The sequence below is a fragment of the Myotis davidii genome, unplaced genomic scaffold (assembly GCF_000327345.1).
Source record: "Myotis davidii unplaced genomic scaffold, ASM32734v1 scaffold4004, whole genome shotgun sequence".
NCBI lineage: Eukaryota > Metazoa > Chordata > Mammalia > Chiroptera > Vespertilionidae > Myotis > Myotis davidii.
In genome coordinates, this window is record NW_006294866.1 from 83293 (window position 1) to 106172 (window position 22880).

A 22880-nucleotide genomic window follows, 5' to 3' on the forward strand; every position below is an offset into this window, starting at 1 on the left:
TCTTTCCCTCTCTGATGAACAGCTATGGTCCTATTGACAACTCTACAGACGCTGCATAAATAAAGGTTGGGGGTAAAAGGAACAGGACATTCTCTAATGTCACTGGAGGAAAGGACGCCAGTCTCCCTTGAAGTATCCATAGCATTATATTAGTTAAAATTATAGAAAAAACTAAAATACCCAATTTATAAAGTTTAAGTTGTAAGGGAAATTTATTACTAAAAGTATATATTTAAAACTTAAAAAAGCAAAGTAGTATTCACATTAGTATTCAATTTGCAACAATTTCTATTTGCTTTCTTATCACCAGAGATAGGGAATTTAGAGCTGAGAAGGTTATGTAAACAAAACTTGTAACTTCTTCACTATCCTAACCCTAAAGTCTCTTTGTCTTGTCTTGAATTTTTCACACATTTATTGTTTTTCTGTCTACATGGTATATAAACTGCGTCCTTTGTTCACCTCTTTGAGTCTCACATTTGATATGGGTCTCCTCTACATGCAAAATTCAATTTGTCTTTCTCCTGTTTATTTGTGTGATGCTAATTTCCTATTAAGCCAGTCAAAGAAAACAGAAGAGAAGAAGGAAAAAATTTCCTACCCTTACACAGTCAAAAAAAAAAAAAAAAACCCCTTGCAATGAGGGCAGTTGATGTGTACTTGTGAGAAGGAATCCAACAATAACTAATGAAAATAGCAATATGTGAGATGACCGTATTTCTAAGTGAGAAGTAAAGGAGGTGTTTCAGAAGTGGAGGAAACAGGATAAACAATGAAAAGCAGATCAAAATCTAAGTTCATCAGAAATCTGCTTTCACTGGAAGAGAATGTAGACCTCATGGTAGCATGAAGCACAGCATTCAAAGAAAGTCTGGTAAATGTCTGACACTGACCAATTTACTCAAAGGAGTGAAGAATTAAAACTTTGAGCCTTTGCTAAAGTTGTTGCAGCATTCACAGGGGAAAACACAGAAGCGGAATTCAATTAATCATATTCTCACAACACAGAGGAGTGGAGGCAGAGGCTTTAGAGATTTGTCCCAACAGTCATGAGGTAGAAATAAAATGCAATCTGCCTATTGTTGAAGTATCAGAGATAAGGACAGAAAGATTTGCTCATTTCAGGTAGGTTTCTGTACCCTTTCATTTAAATGGGAAAGGCAGCTTAAAATAAAAACATATGTCAATTTTCACACTTTATTTTGTTTTCACTTCTTTTTTATCACATTTCTTTCTCTTGGAAAGGGATTTGTCCGTTTGGCCTCAGTCATGCAACCAGTGAAGGTGAGTGATAGACTAGATCTGCAAAACGTGTTTCAGGTTTCAGTAAACACTAAGATGCCATACACCAAAGCGGTAGCATAAAAAGTTTCATTTAGGTGGGCAAAGGGGTGAAGGATGGAGACATCTGTAACAGTGTCAGCAAGAAACATAAACTAAATTATAATTATAAAATAAAAATAATTTTTTTCATTTACTAACATACAGAAGCATTGTCAGTGATAAAATCAAGTTTTTTTTCTTGAGTGAAAATATATAAAATTTCTATCATATTGGATATCATTAGTGTTAAAGCTCAAAGACTACCTCTGAAAATTTTAGTTCAGTTTTTAGTGCAAGGATGTTTCCATCCTGAAATCCGCTTGCTTATAAAAAAATTTTAAATAAGTATAAAATTTCAAATGATGTATATATCCACATATTCAGTGTCTCAGAAATGTGTACACACATGGTGAATCTTTGTTGATTCCAATGGGTTAAATCTGAAAAGAAACATCAATCCAGCTATCAGCTGTTAAAGTATGTATACATTTTGGGGGGTACCCTGTATATATAACTTTATACGGTTTTTATAAAAATAAGGATTATGGACTATCAGATGATAAAAAATGGCAGGATTCCAGTATGAATTTAAAAACTTTAGTAGCTTATTTGTAGTTTTGAGATAGGTTTGTGAAATTGGTAAGGCATACTACATTCAGAGAATATTTTAATTAAATAATTATTTTTTATTTTCCTAAAACACTACTTTGCTTATCGTATAGATATATTTATAACAAAATGCAGTGCCTTCCTTTCCTGTTTCATGCCACAGGGAGCCTTGACTAAACCTGTTCTCCTTGGTAGCACTGTCATGCACTTATATGACAATGGCCATCTCTCAGGATCAGATAACCATTTTCTGGAAGAAAGACTTTATAACTAGACAATTGTTTACTTAGTATTATGTTAAGGGGCACCAGTGATAGCAGCAAAGCCATGTCCATACAGGTTTTTTTTCATTTATTTAATTTAAATACATGTACTTAGCTATAAATACAATAAAATGTAAGCATGGGTTGGGGAGGTGGTAGATCATTTTTATTATTTTTGTCGTAACCTTTCCTTTTGTATATTTTATAAAATATATTCATTTTTACATGGGAAATATTTTTAATATATTTTTTATTGATTTCAGTGCAGCGGTTCTCAACCTGTGGTTGCAACCCCTTTGGTGGTCAAACGACCCTTTCACAGGGGTCGCCTAAGACCATCCTGCATATCAGATATTTACATTATGATTCATAACAGTAGCAACATTACAGTTATGAAGTAGCAACGAAAATAATTTTATGGTTGGGTCACAACATGAGGAACTGTATTTAAAGGGCCAGAAGATTGAGAACCACTGTTTCAGAGAGAGGGAGAGATAGAAACATCAATGATGAGAGACATTCATTGACTGTCCGCCTCCTGCATGTCCCCACCAGGCATGGAACCCGCAACCTGGGCATGTGTCCTGACGGGGTATTAATCCCTGACTTCCTGGTACATGGGTCGATGCTCAACCCCTGAGCCACTTCGGCTGGGCATAAAATATTTTTTGCTGCTCTGTCTAGAGAAGTTTAGGCTAAGGTTTTGGAAGGCTGAACATTAGTCACTGGATTATTATGTATATATTCTCTTTTTGTCTTTCTTCTATTCTCAACTCTACTTTCTTTATATCCCCACAGAGATGAGAAGGTCACAGATGATATCATATACAGCAATTGATTGGGTAAAATATAACAGTGGGACGTAGAATTCCATTGGCCTCCCAAAGACCACCAACACCACTGAAGGAGAACTTGGAGATGTTCATGTTAGATAGGGATCAATGAAAACAATAAAGCAATATTACAATTTCGAGGGACGTGGGATGGGGGTATAGTTTAGACATGAATCTTTCAGGGGTAATGGGACTGTGCACCAGTGAGTATTTTTAAATATGTCTTACAGATCTGACCTGTTAGTGAATAGATCATGTGGATTCTAGCAGATTAGAGTTGAAGGGCTTACACAGTAGTCCATACTCTCTTTGTTTCCTTTCAGTCATATATGTGAATAGTATCGCAAAAACGTTCCATCATTTCCCCTGAGCAACAGCTGCTGTCAGAAGAGACATGGTTAGCGCTAGCATCAGGGACCCTCCAAAACTACTCCATCAAGCATCACCCTCATTGCTCCACTAGGTCCTGGATCAGAGACCATTTCTATCCCTTGTTTGTTAAGGCTGCTTAGAAACTGAGGAGTTGATGGGGTATTAGGTGAACGAACGTTATATCTAGGAACCTATAATCACTCTATTTCACATTTGGATTAATGAAGAAATAAAAAAGAAATATATTCATTACCTGAACCTCTCACTAACTATACTTCTCTATTACAGGATAGAATAGTTCTACAACACTAAAAAGAAAAACAATATTGTCAGAATATGTGGGTTATCTGAACCAAATGATTTTTAGAACTATGAGGACATCATTGAGATCTATGAGGACATCATAGAACAGAACATTGAGGACATCAATTTCTTAATATAAGATAGAAGTAGTAAAAATTATCATAAGTTCTGCATAGGTTGGTGTGAAAATAACATGATCAATTTTGAATGAAAGTGCACTGCAAACTCTAAACAAGTAGTTCTCAACTTTCTGGCCCTTTAAATACAGTTCCTCATGTTGTGGCCCAACCATAAAATTATTTTCGTTGCTACTTCATAACTGTAATGTTGCTACTGTTATGAATCATAATTTAAATATCTGATATGCAGGATGGTCTTAGGCGACCCCTGTGAAAGGGTCATTCGACTGCCAAAGCAGTCGCGACCCACAGGTTGAGATGCACTGCTGTAGACAGTGCTATATAAATGTAGGCAGTATTATTGGCATAATCACTTTATCAATGTATACTTACTTGGATATATACCAAGAGAGTCATTTTACCCAAAGCATACTTAGAAAAATGCTCATCTCTTTTTCTAATTACAGAAAAATAGTAATATGATGTCAACCCCACTTCCACTTCCTTCTTTAACACTAGGGGATTCTAGACCTGAGTGATGGCTGCTGAGAACTGCACTGTGTTCACTGACTTCATACTCCTAGGACTTTCTGGCAGACAGGATGTGCAGCGGGGGCTCTTTGTGCTCTTCCTGCTGGTTTATGGCATCACCGTGATCGCCAATCTAGGGATGATCCTACTGATCAACATGGACCCCAGCCTCCACACGCCCATGTATTATTTCCTGAGCAACCTGTCTTTCTGTGATGTCTGCTACTCCTCCACTATCTCTCCCAAGATGTTAGTTGATTTTTTATCTGAGCAAAAAAATATTCCATATAATTTATGTGCCATTCAGATGTACTTTTTTGGTGCTTTTGCAGATGTGGAATGTCTCATGTTGGCTGTCATGGCATATGACCGTTACGTAGCCATTTGTAATCCACTTCTTTATACAACTGCCATGTCCAGAAGCATCTGCACCCAGCTCGTGACTATTGCCTACGTCACGGGCTTGGTGGATTCGGCCATCCACACCTGTTTCACATTCCGATTATCATTCTGCAATTCCAACATCATCAATCACTTTTTCTGTGATATTCCACCCTTACTAGCTCTGTCCTCCTCAGATACAACCATCAATGAGATAGTGATGTTTACTTTCATTGGCTGTGTTGTGGGGTCCAGCATCATCACTGTCCTCCTCTCCTACAGCTACATCATAACCACCATCCTTAGAATGAACTCAGCAGAGGGCAGATGCAAAGCCTTCTCTACTTGTGCCTCTCACCTAACTGCTGTGGCGATATTTTTTGGTACACTCTTGTTCATGTATTTCCGACCCAGCACGAGTTACTCCATGGACACGGACAAAATGGCTTCTGTTTTCTACACAGTTGTCATCCCCATGTTAAACCCACTGATCTACAGCTTAAGGAATAAGGATGTGAAAGGTGCCTTGAAAAAAGCAGTTGGCACTAAGTTATGTTCTGGGTGAAAGTATATTCACCCAAAAGGACTTATTGAAAGATTCTGAGTACTAAGCTTTAAGTACTGTGGCATAGGTTCCTGTAGTCTCCAATACAAACTTCTGGATGTTTCCCATTTCTTACCTTTGTGCCTGAAATGCAAGTAAGGCGCATTAATTATTGGTTTTAGCTTTTTCTCCCAACTCAGGGCAAGTAATAATAGGTTCACTTCACTCTTTTGCAAAGAGAGTCTTTTCATACTTACATTCTCTGTTCATGAGTATGTCCAAGAGAGACATCATGCAAATAGCAACTACTTCTCTTGTCAATTCAACATATCCTCCTTAAGATTATTTATATATATGGGGTTAATAAACTTGCTCAGTCAAAAGGGAGGTTAAATGGGTTAAATTGGGTTTAGTACATAGGAAGGTTTGTCTCCTTCCTAGATACATCACCCTATAAATATTCTATCCTAACACTTAAAAGGATAAAAATAGTAAGTAAATAAATAAAAATAAATCAGAAATCTCCTATGTTCAAAGTTCCATAAAGGCACAACCCTTGCCTCTTTGTTCACCATCATTTCTCCTTTGCTATTAGTAATGCCCAGTTCCAGGACAGCTTTCAAAATGCTTGGTTAATATTATTGTGTAGGCTGAAATATGATGCAAAAAAGAATTCTCTTGTTCAACGTTATTCTATGATCTTCATCTTATATGAAATCTATCTGAACTTCTTGTCTTTTGGTGTTGGCTGTGATAAGAATCAAGGGAAAATTATTTGATGTAAAAATATTCTTGGATCTTCTCTTTCTCATCATTCTGGCCCGGTTATATCAATATACAAACCCCATATCAGCAGCTCTAGATTCTTATTACACCTCACAGCCTTCACGTCAGCCTGTGGACTTCCCTTCTTGCCTCACTCTAGAGAACAGACATGATGCTACTGACAACTGGACATGATGCTATTGACAAACTGCATAAATGCAAGTTGGAGGATAAAGGACTGAGCCTTTTCCAAAGGCCAATGGAAAAGAGGACTTCATTTCCCTTGTGTTCATAGCATTACACTAGTTAAAATAAATATAGAAAGCTAAAATGCCCAACTGATAGAGTTTAAATTAAAAGATAGATTTAGTAACTTAATAATGGTTCAGCGAAATAAAAATAAATAACAAGATAGTGTTTGGATTGATATTCCATTTGTACCTATTTATGTTTACTCTCTGTGTATCTGTGAAATAAAAAGTAACTATATTTTAAACAAAGTATTGATGAGTAGATGAATATTAGGTAATCCTACAGTCTATCCTAAAAATTAAGTTCGTTGCATATATTGTTTGCACTGTGATCAATTAAGAATGTATCCAGTTATGAAAAACAACACAATTTCAGATTCTCAAGAGTATTCATTTTAATTTAGGTGGTGTCAAAAAATAAACATGAAATAATGGGTTACACAGGTGTTTTATTTAAATCCTCTCCCATAATTTTATATATTCCTGTATTGTGTAACATGAGCTATTATGTACTTCAAACATCGTGAGAATAGAACAACACATTAAAAATATGCAGTTTTCAGCAAGTTACTAGTCTTGCATTACTGTTTGAACAGAAATTTAAGATAAAAATATTTCAAATATGTCTTTTAAATATTTTCTGAAGATTCTAATAGCCTTTACAGGTTGTTAGGATACCAGGTTTTGGGGGGTTTGTTTTTTAAGTTATATTAACTAGAGGCCCTGTGCACAAAATTTGTGTGGTGGGGGGTGTCCCTCAGCCCAGCCTTCACCCTCTCCAATCTGAGACCCCTTGGGGGATTTCCGACTGCCAGACAGGGATCGGGCCTAATCTGGCAGTCAGACATCCTTCTTACAACCCGGGACTGCTGGCTCCCACCCACTTGCCTGCCTGCCTGCCTGATTGCCCCTAACCACTCCTTGGCCAGCCTGATCGATCCCTAATTGCTCCCCTGCCAGCCCAATCGCCCCCAACTGCCCTTGCCTGCTGGCCCAGTCACCCCTAACTGCCCTCCCCTGCAGGCCTGGTACCCCCAACTGCCCTCCCCTGCCAGCCCAGTCACCCCTAACTGCCCACCCCTGACAACCTGGTCCCTCCTAACTGCCCTCTCCTACTGGCATGGTCCCCCCCTAACTGCCCTCCCCTGCAGGCTTTATTGCCCCGAACTGCCCTCCCCTGCAGGCCCGGTCACCCCTAACTGCCCTCCCCTGCAGGCCTGGTCGCCCCCAACTGTCCTCTTCTGCTGGCCTGGTCGCCCCTAACTGCCCTCACCTGCTGGCCTGGTTGCCCCTAACTGCCCTCCCCTGCAGGCGTGGTCATCCCCAACTTCCCTCACCTGCTGGCCTGGTCGCCCCTAACTACCCTCCCCTGCAGGCCTTATTGCCCCGCACTGCCCTCCCCTGCCAGCCTTATTGCCCCTAACTGCCCTCCACTGCAGGCCTGGTCCCCCCCCAACTGTCCTCCTCTGCTGACTTGGTCGCCCCTAACTGCCCTCACCTGTTGGCCTGGTTGCCCCTAACTGCTCTCACCTGCTGGCCTGGTTGCCTCTAAATGGCCTCCCCTGCTGGCCTGATCACCCACAACTTCCCGCCCCTGCCAGACATCTTGTGCACACATGGGGGTGGCCATCTTGTGCCCACATGGGGCAGCCATCTTATGTGAGAGTGTGATGGTCAATTGGCATATTATCTCTTTATTATATAGGATTGCAAGAAAATGATAATGATGGGAGAAGGTATAAGATAACAACTAGACTTTTAAGTAAAACTGACATGAGTTCATATCTGAGTTCAAGTATTATATCATTTACTTGTCAGCTCTATGACCTTAGCCAATTAATTTCCTATCTGCCACTCAACTCCTGGCACTGAAAGAAAGAATGCTATTGTCCATGGCATCATGCTCTATTCTGTGGTTGATGCTTCGTTACCCACAGATTTGGGGAACATCCATATTAAACTAACTTCTAATAGTTCAGAACCAAATGTAAAATATAGACATTGTTGAAAACTTGTCAGGCCCTTTTTCATCCTTTCTTAAAGAGAAAGAAATTTTGAGCTAATCACCTTCCTACAGGCATTTTTTACATCTTTGTTCCTTAAACTATAGATTAAGGGGTTCAACATGGGTATAATCAATGTATAGAACACAGAGGTCACTTTGTCAATATCCAGTGAATGAGCAGTGCTGGGACGCAAATAAATGAAAATGAGGGTCCCATGGTAAATAGTGACCACAGTCAGGTGGGAAGCACAAGTGGAGAACGCTTTTCTTCTTCCCTCGGCAGAACCTGTTTTAAGAATAGCTGCTATGATGCAGACATAAGAGAGAAGAACTGTGAGAAGACAGACAGCTTCCACCAAACTAGCAAAAACTACCAGGACAATGTCATGCTTGTAAGTGTCAGTGCAGGACAAAGAAAAGAGCGGGGAGATATCACAAAAAAAGTGGTTAATTTCTTTGGAGCAGAAAGACAGATGGAAAGTATTAGTGGTGTGAATAACTGAGCTCATGGTGCCCCCCAAAAATGCTCCAATAGCAAGCTGACAGCAAATCCTCTTAGACATAGTAACAGTATACAGCAGTGGGTTGCAGATTGCTATATACCGGTCATAAGCCATGGCAGCCAAGAGGAAAGATTCTGTGTCAACCAAAGAGCAGAAAAAATATAACTGTGCAACACAGCCATGGTAAGAAATGGTCTGGTTGTTGGAAACCAAGTCCACAAGTAATTTGGGGGCAATGACAGAAGAGTAGCATGCATCTATGAAGGACAGCACGCAGAGGAAAAAGTACATAGGGGTGTGCAAGTGGGAACTGGTTGTGATTAACAAAACCATCCCAAGGTTCCCTAGCAGGGTAACAGAGTAGATGGAAAAAAACACAGCGAAAAGAACATTCTGAAGTTCCGGATGGTCACTAAATCCCAAGAGAAAGAACTCAGACATCACAGTGCCATTCTCCAACTCCATTCTCTGCAGTGCTCCTAAACTCCTGAACTTGAGGCAGAGAAACGATGGCAATAGTAATAATAAGTTCAACACTGATGAAAAATAGAAAAGAAAATGGTCAAAATAAATAGAAGAGTAATTTTAAATCTACTTGAGCATCCTGATAACTCGTAGGCATTTCTACAGTTAATGTAGTATAATGCATAGATTTTCTTTTTTTACCAAATTGATACATTTCACTTCTCTTTTTGCCATTAAGTTTATTGGTGGGACATCGGTTAATAAAATTAAAGCTGTTCTCCACATTAAATGGCACCACCATCAAACCAGTTGTTGAACTCTAAATCTGGGCTTCCCTCTTTTATTTTCTTCAACTCCATCATCTTCCACCAATGTCAAGTAATAGTAGTTAACCACTTTATTACATGGCAAACTCTGAATAAAAAGCCTCTGTTCCTATTTGTGTTGTTTTTATTTCCACAACAGATAAAGCATTATTGTTTAAGGTGAAGCCTTTTATAGGTAAAGATATTTCTCACCTTGAGAACTGGCTTCACCTCTAAGGAACAAAGGAACTCCTTAGAGTTGTTTGAAATCCACTGTTAACAGAAAGAAGATTCTGAATTAGTTATAAAAGTGGCTGAGTCCTAGCTCTGTCACCTAATGTTGTGAAACCTTAGACAGGCCAATTAATCACTGAGTTTCAGTTTCATGATCTATAATAGGAGAACAACAGTCCCTTTCTTATCAATTATGTGTTAGATTCTCTTCTCCAGCCTCCATATCCTCAGCATCTTGTGATTTCTCTGTTCTAAGTTGGCAACCTAGCAGTTCTGTCAATTCAGACATTTTATTTTATCTGGAATCTGAGCTATGGAATATAGCTAGAGAAACCCCCATGCTTACAAATCCATTAAATTCAATCCAGGCAATATGATAATGATATCCAGGAATGTTTCTATGTTGTCTATAGTGAAAAATGGTGAAAAATGTGGAAAAGTCTTTTCTATCTACCTCTCTGAGTTATCTCTGCCTTTCTTTGTCTTTGCTCTAGTTTACAGATCTGTAAGTTGTAGATAATTGATAGCAATTCAAGTGATAGTTGACTATAGATATGCACAGTTTGTCCAGTGTAGACAATTGATTTCCCTCCCCCACTGTGTGAAAAGCCAATCTTGTATTTATTTGTAGAATGCCTGATCTATAATTCTTTGAATTATCTTTTAAACCAATGAATTAAGTAAAATCTTTGACACATGTTCATTTTATAATTATATAAAATTCACCACTTTAAGTCACATGTATGTGTGTGTATATATATATATATGATTTATATTATGTATATTTTAATATAATTGTTCTTTAACAATTCATATTATACACATTTGTTTCCCTCGTTTAATAACTATTGCAAACCTTCATATTTCTTTTTAAGTCTCATTCTATGACCTTTTTCTCACTACCAGAAAATAATTTCTCTTTTGGGTAGAAAATATAGAATACCAAATAAGTTTATCCTCAACTTTCTCATATTATCATTGTATAGCACTTGAATTCATCAGTAATTTGCTCTCTCCCTCCTTTCCTTTTCTGGGAAAATTGTGTCCCTCCTCTCTGAGTTAATATCTTCAACTTTGCACCACTGAATTCTGACTATTTAATCAATTAAGATATTAATTATTGCTATTAATCTTTACTATTATTAATAATATGTCTCTCATAAACTGTCAGCACATAGCAACACTGAAGTCAATTTCATCCTCAAAAATGTTGCCCTGTATCTACTTTTACTTATTTTCCTTCATTCATTTCCATGTTTCCTTCCAGGCATCTGCACTGGTTTCCACTTTCTCACTTCAGCTTACTAAGTGAGGTAGGATTTTGGTCTGAACAATAGCAAATTCTTTTTGGTCCACATCCCAAACTACATCCTGCATGTTAAATCTAATATTTTAAAAGTATAATAAAATGTATTTCTCTACTCCCTGTGATAGCTTTGATATCTCCTTTCTTCTTTAAATCCCCTCCAATAATCCTGAGCATTGTGTTAGGAATATCACATATTAAACATGCTTTTTTTTTTAGTTGTTACACTATTGTTTTTGTTTAAAATACCTTGATGACTTAAAAGCTGTGTTATCCCAGGAATTTTTCCTCAAAACATCAGTTTCCTATGTGTAAAGTAAGGGACTATAAGAAGATAAGCACCTAAAACCTCATCAAGCTCTTATGTCCTAGGGTTAAGGTGAGAACACTTACCAGGTCATTATCTTTTTCTCTCACCTTCTTACTACACTGTTGTCAGTATCAGTTCAATTTTTACTGGAAAAATTAATTGTGTGACTTAAAGATTAAAAATTGACCATTGCCAAATTTGTAATAATCCATTTGGGTAGGCCTTCTGTGCTGGTAGAAGAAGAAAGTTGTGCCTCCCTTAGGAAGGCTGTGGTTCCCTTAGATAATGCAAAACCTTTTATATTTTTCTTTGAGGCTTTGAAATTAACTTTCTGAGCTCACATCAAATCCCAGGAACACACACTCTGATATCCAAATCCCAGTGGAAAAATTTATGTGAGCAATTAGTTCTACTGAGGAGCTGATTAAACAAAAATGAAATGATGTAATGTGTTTTTCTACACCTTGAGAGAGTCTCCAAAAATATTGGCTCTCAAGATAGTAAACTGTTATACATAAAATTGGATTATGATATTTGCATCTAATTTGATTTAAACAGCTCAAAGCAATTTATGAAACAACAGAATATGCTATATGATAAGATGATGGAAAAATTCAATAGCTAGCCATGAACACTTCACCAAATCCCATTTTGCTGGGAAAGAAGCAAAAATGTATCTATCAGGTTGTTGAGAATTAGAGATCTTGAAAGTCAACATGTAGATGAAAAACCAATTACAAACAAAGTTAATAACTCTGGTATGTGTTATATGTGCATCATGTTGAAACAGAATTCTGCCTACCCAAGGCCAGAATAGACCCCAGACTCTGCATTCAATAAATACATTTACTGTGTGAATATGTTGTGTCAGGCAGTGTTCTACAGAGAAAAGGATAATTTCAATGGAACATTAAGGATTTTGACAAGTACCCAATGAGGAGAAAAATTTAAGCTTCTATCTTTCCAGAGGATTAATCTCAGAAGAAAGAAACTCTTCTTTCCCAAAAACTCCAGGAAAATCCCACACTTAAATCACTAGTACCCTAGTGTCCACTCAGAAAGCAATCACTGGGTCTTCAATGGCTAGCCACGAACACTTCACCAAATCCCACTGGTGCAAAAACAAAGACTCACCAAGAACAGGAGAGGCTGGGTGCCCACCAGGAAATTGAACTGCAATTAGTAAGGGGATGATAAATACTATATCAATTCCTATAGTTTGCAAATAAGGGAGTAGCCAAATTATATATGTAAAGTAAAATCACTAAAAGATATGGGAAATTTTTATGTGCTTGCTATTCAAACGTGTCTGAGGAGCACTCAGTGTTCCTTGGCTATTCCCAGACAACTGGGAGTGTTACCTATGAAGAAACTTTGGGAAGAAAATAGAAATCTGACATTCCAAGGTTTTGTGAAGCTGAATATAATGTGACTTCTTTTTTGCTAATAAAACAAAACAACCAGCTTTTAGATACCAAAAGTATGCCTACATCTTCATAAGATATGGAGACCAACAATTATCCATGCTAAAGTAAGAATAACTCTGTGTCCCTAAAGCCCTAAAATCAAAGATCTCTGAAAAGGACATAATAGATTCTGGAGAGCAACTGGCTAAAATGTGAGGGCCTGGTTAGCTATAAAGAGTTCTTAAATACAGAGAAGTTCAATACTGAAGTTTCCTCTGAGAGACTAGAACTCAAGCATATTCACACATTCTAGGTTAGTGACTCCAGATCAGGATTTGCTCTCTAGGGGAGATTTGACGATGTCTAGAGACATTTTTGCTTGATAAGAATACATGAGACGAAGGGTGGGTCTAGCATTTAATAGGTAGGGGCCAAGGATGCTGTTAGTACCCCTTAATGCACAGGAAAAAATCCTATAGAACAGAATTGTCTGGTTCTGAATGTCACAAGTAATAAGGTTGAAAAACCCTGTTCTAATTAGAAGACCACAGGTAAACTATTTTCTCCTTTCATCTTAAAATGCAAATTCTCATAAATGATGTGGGAAATCTCACTCTATTGAAAGCATTTGAGTGCTGGCTGATGTTTGTCAGTGGTTAGAGTGTTGGCCTGCCAACCGAAGGGTCATGGGTTTGATTCCAGTCAAGAGCATTATCTGGGTTACAGGTTCCCTGTCCTACTTGGGGCATGTGTGGGAGACAGCCAATTGATGTGGCTCTCTCACATTGATGTTTCTCTCTCTCCTCTCTCTCCCTCCCCTCCTCGCTTTCACTCTCTAAAAAAAAAAAAAAATCAATGGAAAACATCCTTTAGTGAGGATTAATAAAAAACAAAAAGTACTCAAAAACCAATGCAGAACCATGGCATTTTTTATCATAAGTGGAACATATCTTCATATTTTTAGTCCTTACTTATTTAAAAAACACTGAGTAGCTGTCTTTGCCAGTAATACTGGATTTTAAATGACCCTTGCTCTCAAATGTTTTTATTAAGAAGTATTCATAAGTGTGTATTTAATGGGCCAGGTCCTTGCAGTATGTTATACTTAAGTTCAACAATAACACTTTGAGGCTGGCAGGTTATCCCCAGTTTATATTTGAGAGACCCAAGATTAAGTAAATTTGAGCATCTTCCTCAAAATAACTCATCAAGATCTGAATTGGCCCCCAGGTGTTTAATCTCAGGTCAAGTGTTCTTCTTTATTATATTGCATTGAACAAGGGACCTTAATAAATATATGGACAATAACAAATACCAAAGGATATGTTAAAAAGTAATGAAACAAATGAAGCATTAACATTGCAGAAACATAGGAAAGGTACCTTATGATTTAGCCTTAAACAGATGGGTGTGTTAAGCTTTAAAATGTACTCTCATATATTTCAGGTTCTAATCCCTGGAACCTGAAAGTGTCACCTCATTTGAAAAAAAGGTTGTTTAGAGATGTGATTAGGTTGATGGCACTGAGATGAGGAAGTTATTCTGCATTATCCGGTTGCTCTCTAAATGCCATCACAGATGTCCTTAGAATAGAGAGGCAAAATGTTGTTTCATACACACACACACACACACACACACACACACACACACACACACACACGAGAAGATCTACTAAAACTGGAACGTAGAAGGTCTGAAGATGCTAGCCTTAAAGATTAAAATGATATGGTCATGGGGGACTCTCCTGGGAGTCTGTGCTGTGAGAATCTTTCCTTTTCCCCACGTGGGAGTCTGTACTTGTTCTTCATTAAATTTCCACCTTTGCTATACCACCGCCCCCCCAAAAAAGAAAAGATATGGCCACAAGTCAAGGATGTCTGCAGCCACCAGAAGCTGAAATAAAGGATTGTCCCCTAGCCCCAGAGAGAGTGGTGTAGTCTTCCTGACACCTTGATTTTAGCCCAATGCTATTGATTTCAAATTTATGAACTCAAGAACTATAAGAGAACTAAGATCTATTATATAATCCACCAAATTTGCAGTAATTTTATTCATAAGCCATAGGAAATTAATAAATAGGTTTAGAATATAATAGATTTAGAAAATATAGTGAATGCTTAAAATAATTTCAGCCAGAGTAAATTTTAAAAATCAACAAAGACATAAAATCTTTAAAAACGTGTGGAATCAAATGCATAATCTACTTGCTTAATCCAGTATTCAAGTAAAAGAGAGAACAAAAGGTAAGGGTCAAAACTAGCAATAACAGCTGATAATGTATTAATCAGTTATACCGTCTATTATGCTAAGAACTAAGATACAGCATGTAATTTTTATGAAAATGTTATTATATTAGAGTGTTATTATCTCTATTTTGCTAAAAAAGGTTTTAAAAGTTCTAAAATTATAATCTTGCAATAGAAAGGGTACTAAAAAAGAAGATAATTATAAATGACTGAAAAGTAATATCCCAAATACCCATAAACATATAGGAAATTCACTTCAAATTTTCCTGAGAAAACACATTATATGAGACAAATGTATACTCATGCCATGTTAAAGAGTGAATTCAGTTTAATAAAAATAGTTGTATTCATCAAGGATGATAAAGACATGTGTCTATGTGCACTTTACTAGAAATATACTGATATTATCTCAAAACAAAAAATTCATGCTAACAATACCACACTCAAAACTCATTCAAAGCAATTAGATATTGGAGAACAGCAGCAAAGGGAGCAGATATAGCTGAACTAGCCAATAAAAATAATAAGATATAGCTTTAAACTGAAAGCAACAAATGAACAAACAAGAAAAACTAACAAAAACTTGTAGACATCCAGACGGCATGGTGGTTACCAAAGGGAGAGGTGTGGGCTGTATGAAAGGGTAAAGGGGGTCCAATATATGGTGATGGAACAAGATTTGACTTTGGGTGGTGGGCAAAAGGATAATGTGTCAGAATTGTACACTTGAAACCGATATGATTTTTTAGAAATATTTTTTATTTCAAAGAGGAGGGGAGAGGCAGGGAGAGAGGGAGAGAGATAGAAACAATGTTGAGAGAGAATCATTGATTGGCTGCCTCCTGCAAGCCCCCTACTGGAGATCTATCCAGCAACCCAGGCATGTGCCCTCGACTGGAATCAAACCCTGGACTCTTCAGTCCACAGGCCAATGCTCTATCCACTGAGCCAAACCAACTAGGGTGAAACCTATATAATTTTATTAACCAACTAGAGACCCAATGCATAAAATTCGTGCAAGGGGCTCAGCCCTCACAGCCCCAGCTGCCTTGGTGGCCCTCGCGGCCCTCACAGCCCCTCACAGCCCCTCACAGCCCCTCGCAGCCCCAGCTTTGTCCCAAAGGTCATCCAGACGGTTGTTCTGCCGTTTGGTATAAATAGCATAGTAGCTCCTTATTATATAGGATGTCACACCAACAAATTTCAATAAATTAATTGATCAAAAAATAATTACAGGCAAAAAAATATTATTAAAATACGGCTTTAATAAGACAGAAGCATGGAAAACAAGAAAGCATGCATAGATCTCTAGCATGTAAAATCCCTCCTTTTGCTTTTCTGTAATATTCATCCCACTAAGCTCTCTTTAAAGATCTCTGATGAAACCCTGAATTAGCTGAGAAAAGAGCTCCTCAAAACTTTCTTCAGAGCTTCTTTCACATCCTTGTTCCTCAAGCTGTAGATCAGGGGGTTCAGCATGGGAATCACTACAGTGTAAAACACTGAAGCCACTTTGTCAGTATCCACACTGCTGCCAGAACTGGGCCGGCAATAAGAGAAAAGGATTGCTCCCTGTAAGACAACGATGGCTGTGAGGTGGGAGGCACAGGTGGAAAAGGCTTTGCGTCTTCCCTCTGCAGAGCGCATCCTCAGGATGGTGATGAGAATAAACAAGTAGGAGGTGAGGATGATGACAATGGTGATTATCTCATTGAAAGTGGCTATAATGTATGCATCCCAGGAAGGAGATGGTTTTATCCTTGGTTAGCATGTTGAACAGCATCTTTGGCACGATGATCGTGGAGTAGCAAAAGTCTAGAAAGGACAGGTGGAGAAAAAGTACATGGGAGTGTGAAGGCGAGAGCTGACCTGAATCAGTGCGATCATACCCAGGTTGCCCAGAACCGTGACTCCATAGATCAGAAGGAACAGCAGGGAGAGAAAGACTCTCAGCTCAGGGACATCAGATAATCCAAGAAGAATGAACTCTGTCACAGAGGTGCAGTTCCCCTCCCACATTTCCACACCTGTCAGGTTTAGAAAACCAAATGATACATTTTGTTTGTCTTCTGAAATGGAAATAATAAAGCAAACACAGATTTATATTTAATTAAGGAAAATGTCACATTGATGTCAAACAGTGAAGAAAAATATCATATTGATGTCAAACAGTATATTTGAAATGCAATTGTCAAATAATTATAAACGTTCAGTGTGTCAGATCTCACTGACCAAATTTAAAGTATTAGCAGAAACCTTTATGAGTCCCAACTGTTATCTACCATAAGACATTGAGTTAATGAATTAACTTAGGTGTTTGATAGTCTATACAGATCCAGGGATATACTTTGAAGCCACATGAGATCAACTCCTATTCCCTGAAAAAAAAATGTTGTAAATTCTGTTCAAGTTAGATAACAGCTATTGTGATTTTATATAATATACACTATATTTTTAGGTCAGTTTATCAGTAGCATAAGGTTTCAGCTGGTGAAGTTCTCTACCATTTTCTTGTTGGGAAATGTGACAAATCTCTTTGAGATTAGTGGCTCATGAGTACTCTTGAAATTGGAAATTATGCAGAATGAAAAAAGACATTTAAAATATATACTGAAAGCCATCATCATTTTTACTTGTCAATTTAACAAAGTGGCTTAATTACATATAATGGTAGTGGTCAATATCAATAATGATTCAGAAAAGTATAACTATCATAGAAATTTTTTTGGAAATAATTAGGCAACATATATCCTTAACCCTGACAATAATAAAAACTACGTGATATATTTATGAGAGATTTTATTTTTAGTGTGGGATTATAAGAAATATTTAATTACATTTACAATTATTAAAAACTATATCCATAGCTACATTGCAGCATTGTTTATTATATTCACTATGGTAAAAATTATTGTCAAAATAGAGCAATTGTTAATCTACAGTATATTGTATCTCAGGCAAATAGTTATCAAGTTATTTGAAATGACCTTGTGAAGATGGTTATTTAAAAATAACAGCCTAATTCATGTAGTGTATATATATATATATATAGATTTAAATAAAATATATATGTTGAAGTATGAACACCTATGGTAGAATTATCATGTTGTTACTTTTATTTGGCTACAACCTTAAAAGATAAATATTTTACCCACATACAGACAGAGGTAAGTGAAAACTTTCCTAAGTTCTCTCTAACTTTGGGGAAAATCATTACATTGTATATTCTATAAGTTCAATTTACCAGTCAGACTTGTCCTTAAAGGAAAGTCATATGGAAGGTGAGAAATTTTATTCTCTGCCCTCCTTCCTAGAGGAGTATACACTGGACGTCATACACATATATGTAAAAAAAACTCAAGTAAAGAGATTCTGGATTGAAAACATAACCTGTTTCGTACTTTCTCCATATCTTGAACTAATTTTAAAGAAGTGAAGGTAATCACCTTGCTGAAGTCAGGGTTTTCTCATTACGTGACACACACACCCTAAAAACAAAAACAAACAAAAAAAAAACCCAACCTGAATTATTAGCCCACTTCAGAGTTAAAACAGGAAAAACAACTTGTAAACACTTCTTCCTAATGTTCTAGGCTGATAATAAGAAACTAGTTCATGGTAAAGCACAACAAACAAAAATAAAAGAATTCACCTCATTTACTGAGCAGAGATAGTCTACACTTTCTGATTCACTATGACCAACACAGGAACACATAAATTCAACTCTTATATTTAGGGTGACAATTAGGGAGCTCCTTTATAAAATCTTGATTCCATGAGAGAAAATGGTATGGAGAAGGGTAGAAAGAGATAGAGAGAGGGAGATGGAAAGGAAGAGAGAGAGAGAGAGAGAGAGAGAGAGAGAGAGAGAGAGAGACTGAATACTATTTGTTTCCTCTGTATTCTTTCATACACATCAATGTTTGGTGTTCCAGAAGAAATTGTTCTAATTTCACCAGCAACTGTCTTTCAGTACTAAAAGACAAAAGCATTTGAATACTAAGTGCACAGGAATATAGTCTGTGAAATCATTCTCTAAGTAGAAGCCAGATGAGTTAAATATATTCTTAAATAATTGTTTGCTGGGGAAATATATCAATTTCTATTTTCAATTAACCAGAGCCTAGGTCTAGCTGACAAACCTGAGTGACAGACAGTTCCTCCGTATTGCTGGAGATGTTAGGACAAGTGTAGTACATACACAGTTAGAGACTTATATGCAATTTTAACACAGTTACAGATTTCTACTGTAATTTTAATCCCTGCGGAATGGATCCCTCTAGTTCCAAATCTATCATTAATCTTTCATGGTATAAAAATAAATTAAAATTCAATTAATGCTTCATGTGGTATAAAACACATAATTAATCTCTAAGGAATATCGTCAGCAACTTTTGTAAATGCCCTAATTTGTGAAACAATTGTTAGAAAGCAAACAAGTCTCCTTCCAGATTTCATGGTGTTGTATGATATTCCATCCTAGTGTCATATGTGTGGGTCACAGATCACATTGCCATCATGAAATCGCAGGAATGTTTCTCATTAGTTTTAATCCCTCTTTCTTATAATATTACAAACTCCCCTAAATTCCAGCAAGGTACAGTGACTAAAGCCACACAGATTCCCTTCAAATGTTAGGAAGGAGATAACCTACTGGTCAGAAAACTATTAATAGTTCATACTTCTTGGGCTCTTGTTCTATGTTAGAACCTATTCTAAGTATGATACAAGATTGACTCATTTCATGATCATGATAACCAATCAAGAGAACAATCCTGTTTCTAGGTCTCTCTTATAAAGAGATGATGGGGGCACAAGCACTGAGTAGTAACTTGTAAAACTCTAAATATATCGCAGGAAAAGGCCCCATGCAACTCTGGATTTCCCCCCTGTGACTGCATGGAGCCAAGAACAGACTCAGAGGCAGTGCTGAGGCTGCATTTCCTTAATGCATGTCCAATGCAGGAGCCATGAACTGGGACCCCCTTAGTGATCTGTTATGGGTGTGCGCTTCTTCTCACTGCCTGCTGTCAGCGTAGGCCACAGTGACCTGCTGGTCTATGTGAATCACTGAGTGTCACTGAGTGTACACATAAACCTTACAAGGAGTGTGAGGTAAAAAAATAATTTTAAGTAAATCAATATTTATATTTTAAAATATCATATAATATCTTCCTAAACTTGACGTGTCTGTGGCACCATCCTAGGCTGAGGAAACATTCTTGTTCTCCACTCCCACATCATCTTCCTCAATTAAAAAGAAGCCTCTCACCAGCCCATTTCGTGTATTACCCAAATGAGCTTAAAAGAATAATTGGAATGTTATTGTTTTCAAGGATGTCTTTAAAGTTTCTAGGTGTTTTTTTTTGGGGGGGGGGACAAGGGGGATTGCAATTGAAGTACCTTAAACTCATTCTTCTTTGATGAAATGTCTATGCAAATATTTTTCCAGTTTGACTTCTATGCTCTAGTTGTAAGTGTTCTTTATATATTATGGATATAAACCTCCCATCAGATATATAACTTGTGCCTTTGGCTCTTAAATTTATGTCTATGGTCTATTTTAAATTAATATTTGCATATGGTGTGAAGTAGAGTTTTCAGTTTATTTTTTGCATATGAATAGTCAATTATTCCTCACCATTTATTGAAATAAATAGCATTGGTAGCTTTGTCAAAATCAACAAATCATTAATCTGTTTATTTTTTAATTTTCAATGGCATTACAGTAATACATCATCTACCTTACACCAAGGAAAACAATGTTCTGTAATTTTGGTATTAAGTACTGTTCTTTTGTTAAACAGCCTGCACTGCACAAGATAGTACATCACAATAGAGAGTATCCAGTACAAAATGCCAATGGTGCTGAGGTTGAACAGACCTGTAGACCTGCTCATTATACACTTGTGTAGAACAAAGGGTTGCCAAGTGGCCACAAAGCAGGCATAGGCCATCACAGCAAATAGAATTAATTCAGTCACTACAAAGGTGCAAAAGAAAAAGAATTGCACCATACATCCTGAAAATTAAATGGTTCTGTCTTTTGCAAGTAGGTTCACCAGGATCTTGGGAGCAATGACAGAAGAATAGCAGAAATCCAAAAACAAGAGGTGGCTGGAATAAAGTATATAGGAGTATGTAGTTTGGGGTTAATTTTGATTATCATAATTATTCCAACATTTCCTACTACACTGAAGCTGTAGATAGCCAGAAATACCAGGAACAGAGGAACTTCATTTCTGGGTAATCTGAGAAGCCAAATAGGGTGAACATGGCCCCAGGAGCTATGTTCCCTACCAGAAACATGTTTCTTAATGGTCACATCTGTTCCTTCATCTTGGAAATAATATATGATGGTGAATGACTGACACATGAAGCATGCTTCATTCTCTCCTGTGTAGAGTATAAGATGAAACAAAATACTCTGTGTTAAATCCTGATCAGTGTTAAGTATCCAAGACAGGAACATCTAAACTTTCATACAACAATTACTAGTTAATATTACCTTTTCAAAAATTATAAAACATAATTATGCTCTTATTCTGAAATGTAATTTTAAAGAGACTTACTCGTGTAATAGTTATAAATTTGAGTGGTTTAGGTGGTACATATAATCAAATCCTTATGTAAGACATTCTAATCTCACTGAATTTATTAATTCTGCAAGGAAAAAGTCTAGAAAAATAAAATAATGTTTTATTGGTTCTATAATTACTAATGAAATAACTTCTATAATTAGAGCTAATTTCAGTATAAAAATATGTGCATATGTTGTGACACAAAGAAAGAATAGTCTGTATACTTACTGATATCATATTTTAAATACCAGGTCATCATTCCTCTTTTTGACTAAATAGAGCCAATATCAAAGTAAATAATAATTTATTTTTGGTACAAAGCATCTACTGAACTGCCTTTCTCTACAGGTGAGCACACAGAAACCTGAAGAAGTCATGACTTGTCTAATGACATATAAATATCAGATAATCAACTTACAACAATAACCGAGAATTCTGAATTCCTAGCATGTACCCATCTCTCTAAGCTAGACTCTGACCCACACTGAATTGTCACATCAGCATTTTTATTTTGAAATGATTATCTTCTTACACTTCCTTATTTATTATTTCTTTTACCATTTTAAAGACAAACTTCATGCAATGAAACTACAGAAATTGATCCAGTAAATGCATTGAAGATGTTTATGATAAGGGAGTTCTTAAGAGAGAGAGAATGGCGTGATTTCTCAAACTGGTGTCCAGGTAGGATCCAAGTTAAAATTTAATCCCAGAGAGACAGTGAAATTTTGCAATAAGTGTGTTCAAAATATTGTATGGGCCTGACCATACTAAATATATACTTCTTGTTTATCTGGAATTCAAATTAACTGTAGTAATCTGCATTTTTTGTTTGCTAAATCTGGCAACCAATATCTAGCACTCAGAATGTTATGGTCACCAACACATCCCAGTTCACCTAGACCAGGAATTTAGTACGATAGGTCACACAAACCAGGAACTCTGTCCACCATATTCCCTTATAATGCAGTCTTCTTTCTCAGACTAACATTTCTGCTAAGGTTATCTCTGGTTCTGCAACCTCAAACCAGGTGGTTCTAGGAGTTCCAACACAAAGGGTCCCATATAACACTGAGAAATCTTGATAGCCCAATTTGTTCAAATATCTAAGGATTTATGAATCAATCAGAAGGTCATCTTTTTCAGTCAATTCTTATTATTGTAAAACTAGTAGTCCGATGCGCGAAATTCATACCCTGGGGTTGCGGGGAGGGGCGGACCCCAG

General features: G+C 37.0%; 2 protein-coding genes across 2 annotated transcripts; one reads left to right on the forward strand and one right to left on the reverse strand.

Annotated features, from left to right (window-relative positions):
• The first annotated feature begins 4360 nt into the window (after positions 1-4360).
• LOC102773165 (olfactory receptor 5W2) lies at positions 4361-5299 on the forward strand. Its single transcript, XM_006769413.1, has one exon. The coding sequence runs from the start codon at positions 4361-4363 to the stop codon at positions 5297-5299; it is 939 nt and encodes a 312-aa protein (XP_006769476.1).
• Positions 5300-8331: 3032 nt separating this feature from the next.
• LOC102773447 (olfactory receptor 5I1-like) lies at positions 8332-9270 on the reverse strand. The gene has a single exon (XM_006769414.1). The coding sequence runs from the start codon at positions 9265-9267 to the stop codon at positions 8332-8334; it is 936 nt and encodes a 311-aa protein (XP_006769477.1). The 5' UTR covers positions 9268-9270.
• Between the last annotated feature and the right edge of the window lie 13610 nt (positions 9271-22880).